The sequence below is a fragment of the Protopterus annectens genome, chromosome 3.part1 (genome assembly GCF_019279795.1).
Source record: "Protopterus annectens isolate FY-2018-M chromosome 3.part1, PAN1.0, whole genome shotgun sequence".
NCBI classification, from domain to species: domain Eukaryota; kingdom Metazoa; phylum Chordata; order Ceratodontiformes; family Protopteridae; genus Protopterus; species Protopterus annectens.
The window spans coordinates 303,528,546-303,529,993 of record NC_056732.1 but is presented as its reverse complement, the minus strand read 5'-3'; the positions used below and the strand labels follow the sequence as shown (position 1 = coordinate 303,529,993).

Sequence of the window (1,448 nt, the reverse complement as noted above, 5' to 3'; positions counted from 1 at the left end):
TATCTTATCACTTATTGTAATACTTTATAGGTATATATAGATACTGTGTGTTCTCATCACCTATATATTTTTTAGCACCAATTTGTTAACTAAAAACAAATGCTAAAACCTACTAAACATTTATATCATACACTCAATCATCTCTCCAAACTTTTTAATTTGAGCAAACACATAAGTGAACATTTTTCATTTAAGCCTGGACTTACAAAAGCATTTAATTTTAATTGCCATAATAATTCTAACTTTTCGAGGAGTAAACTATAAGGACCTCCTTTTATATCTTTTTTGACTTGCACAAGTACCCTGAATTGAAATTTATGTTCAGGGAAACTCATACCATGTCTGGCAAGTGCATTATCTTCCTTATTTAACCTGATGTCTCTTTGATGTTCATAAACTCTTTCTTTGATCTTTCTTTCAGTCTTTCCCTCTTAAAAGCGGGACAGCTACGACAAGTTGCCACATACACTACCCCTTTTGTGTTACAGTCAAACTTCTCCCTAGAATATATTCTATGTCCATTTATTGTTGTTTTTGCTCCTGACGCCATCAAGTGGCAATAGGAACAACAACCACAACAACCCTTCTGGTTTGACATCGGGTTCAGTCTTTTATCATGAGTTGATCAAACATTTTAACCAACAAGGTTTGGGTATGTTACAGATAATAATTGATCAATATATTTTGATCAATAAAAATTTGGAACAACATATTTCCCAATTAGATTGTCAAATAAAGCAACATGCAGATTTTTTGAGGTATAAATATGAATATATTCGCTGCTTTCACAGTATAGAGCAGCACATAGAGAAAATCAGACATTATAAGTTGAAAAAGTTACAAAGAGATCAAAAACAATATCCCTCAAATACTGCACGCCCTGCACCACCAAAAGCTCAATTCCCATTAGACTTGGGTCTGAGTGGGACAAATAATACAATGGAGGAGAACATGACTAATGAGATTTATGAGGGAAATATTTCATCAAATGAGGATGAAGAGCCGAGTACTAGTGCTGATTTGCAAGATAATAATGGAGAAGTAAGGAAAAGTGAAAGAATTAAGGCCCGTAACAACAATAAGAACAATAATAATCATAATGACAATTTTAGAGAAAACCAACAAAATAGTGCTTCTTATTCTAGACAGGGTTTTCCGAGACGGAATCAGAAGAGGAACGGGAACTGGAGGAAGAACAACAAGAACAGGAGATAGTGGTTTTGAGTTCCCAATTTCCACCATGTGTAATGGTTTATAACACTAACAAAGATTTTTTAGAATATAATTTTTCATCATTTCAGGTGACTGAACATTTGGTGGACATTTTAGCTAGAGGCTCTACTTTTGTCCCATCTACCAGAATGAATTTATCAGAAACGTTATGTGATATAAAATTATTTGTTAGGAAATTAAATTTGAAATTAATGTTTTTTGAGCAACAAACATGT

At 33.1% G+C, this 1,448-nt stretch overlaps 1 protein-coding gene across 1 annotated transcript; it reads left to right on the top strand.

The window, feature by feature from the left end:
- Positions 1 to 654: 654 nt before the first annotated feature.
- Positions 655 to 1,215, top strand: LOC122797664 (putative uncharacterized protein DDB_G0286901). Its single transcript, XM_044066205.1, has one exon. It carries the CDS (start codon positions 655 to 657, stop codon positions 1,213 to 1,215), a length of 561 nt encoding a protein of 186 aa, XP_043922140.1.
- The last annotated feature ends 233 nt before the right edge of the window (positions 1,216 to 1,448 follow it).

Coding starts and splice junctions, on each gene's coding strand:
- LOC122797664 (XM_044066205.1), top strand. CDS start 655: ATGTTACAGATAATAATTGATCAATATATTTTGATCAATAAAAATTTG.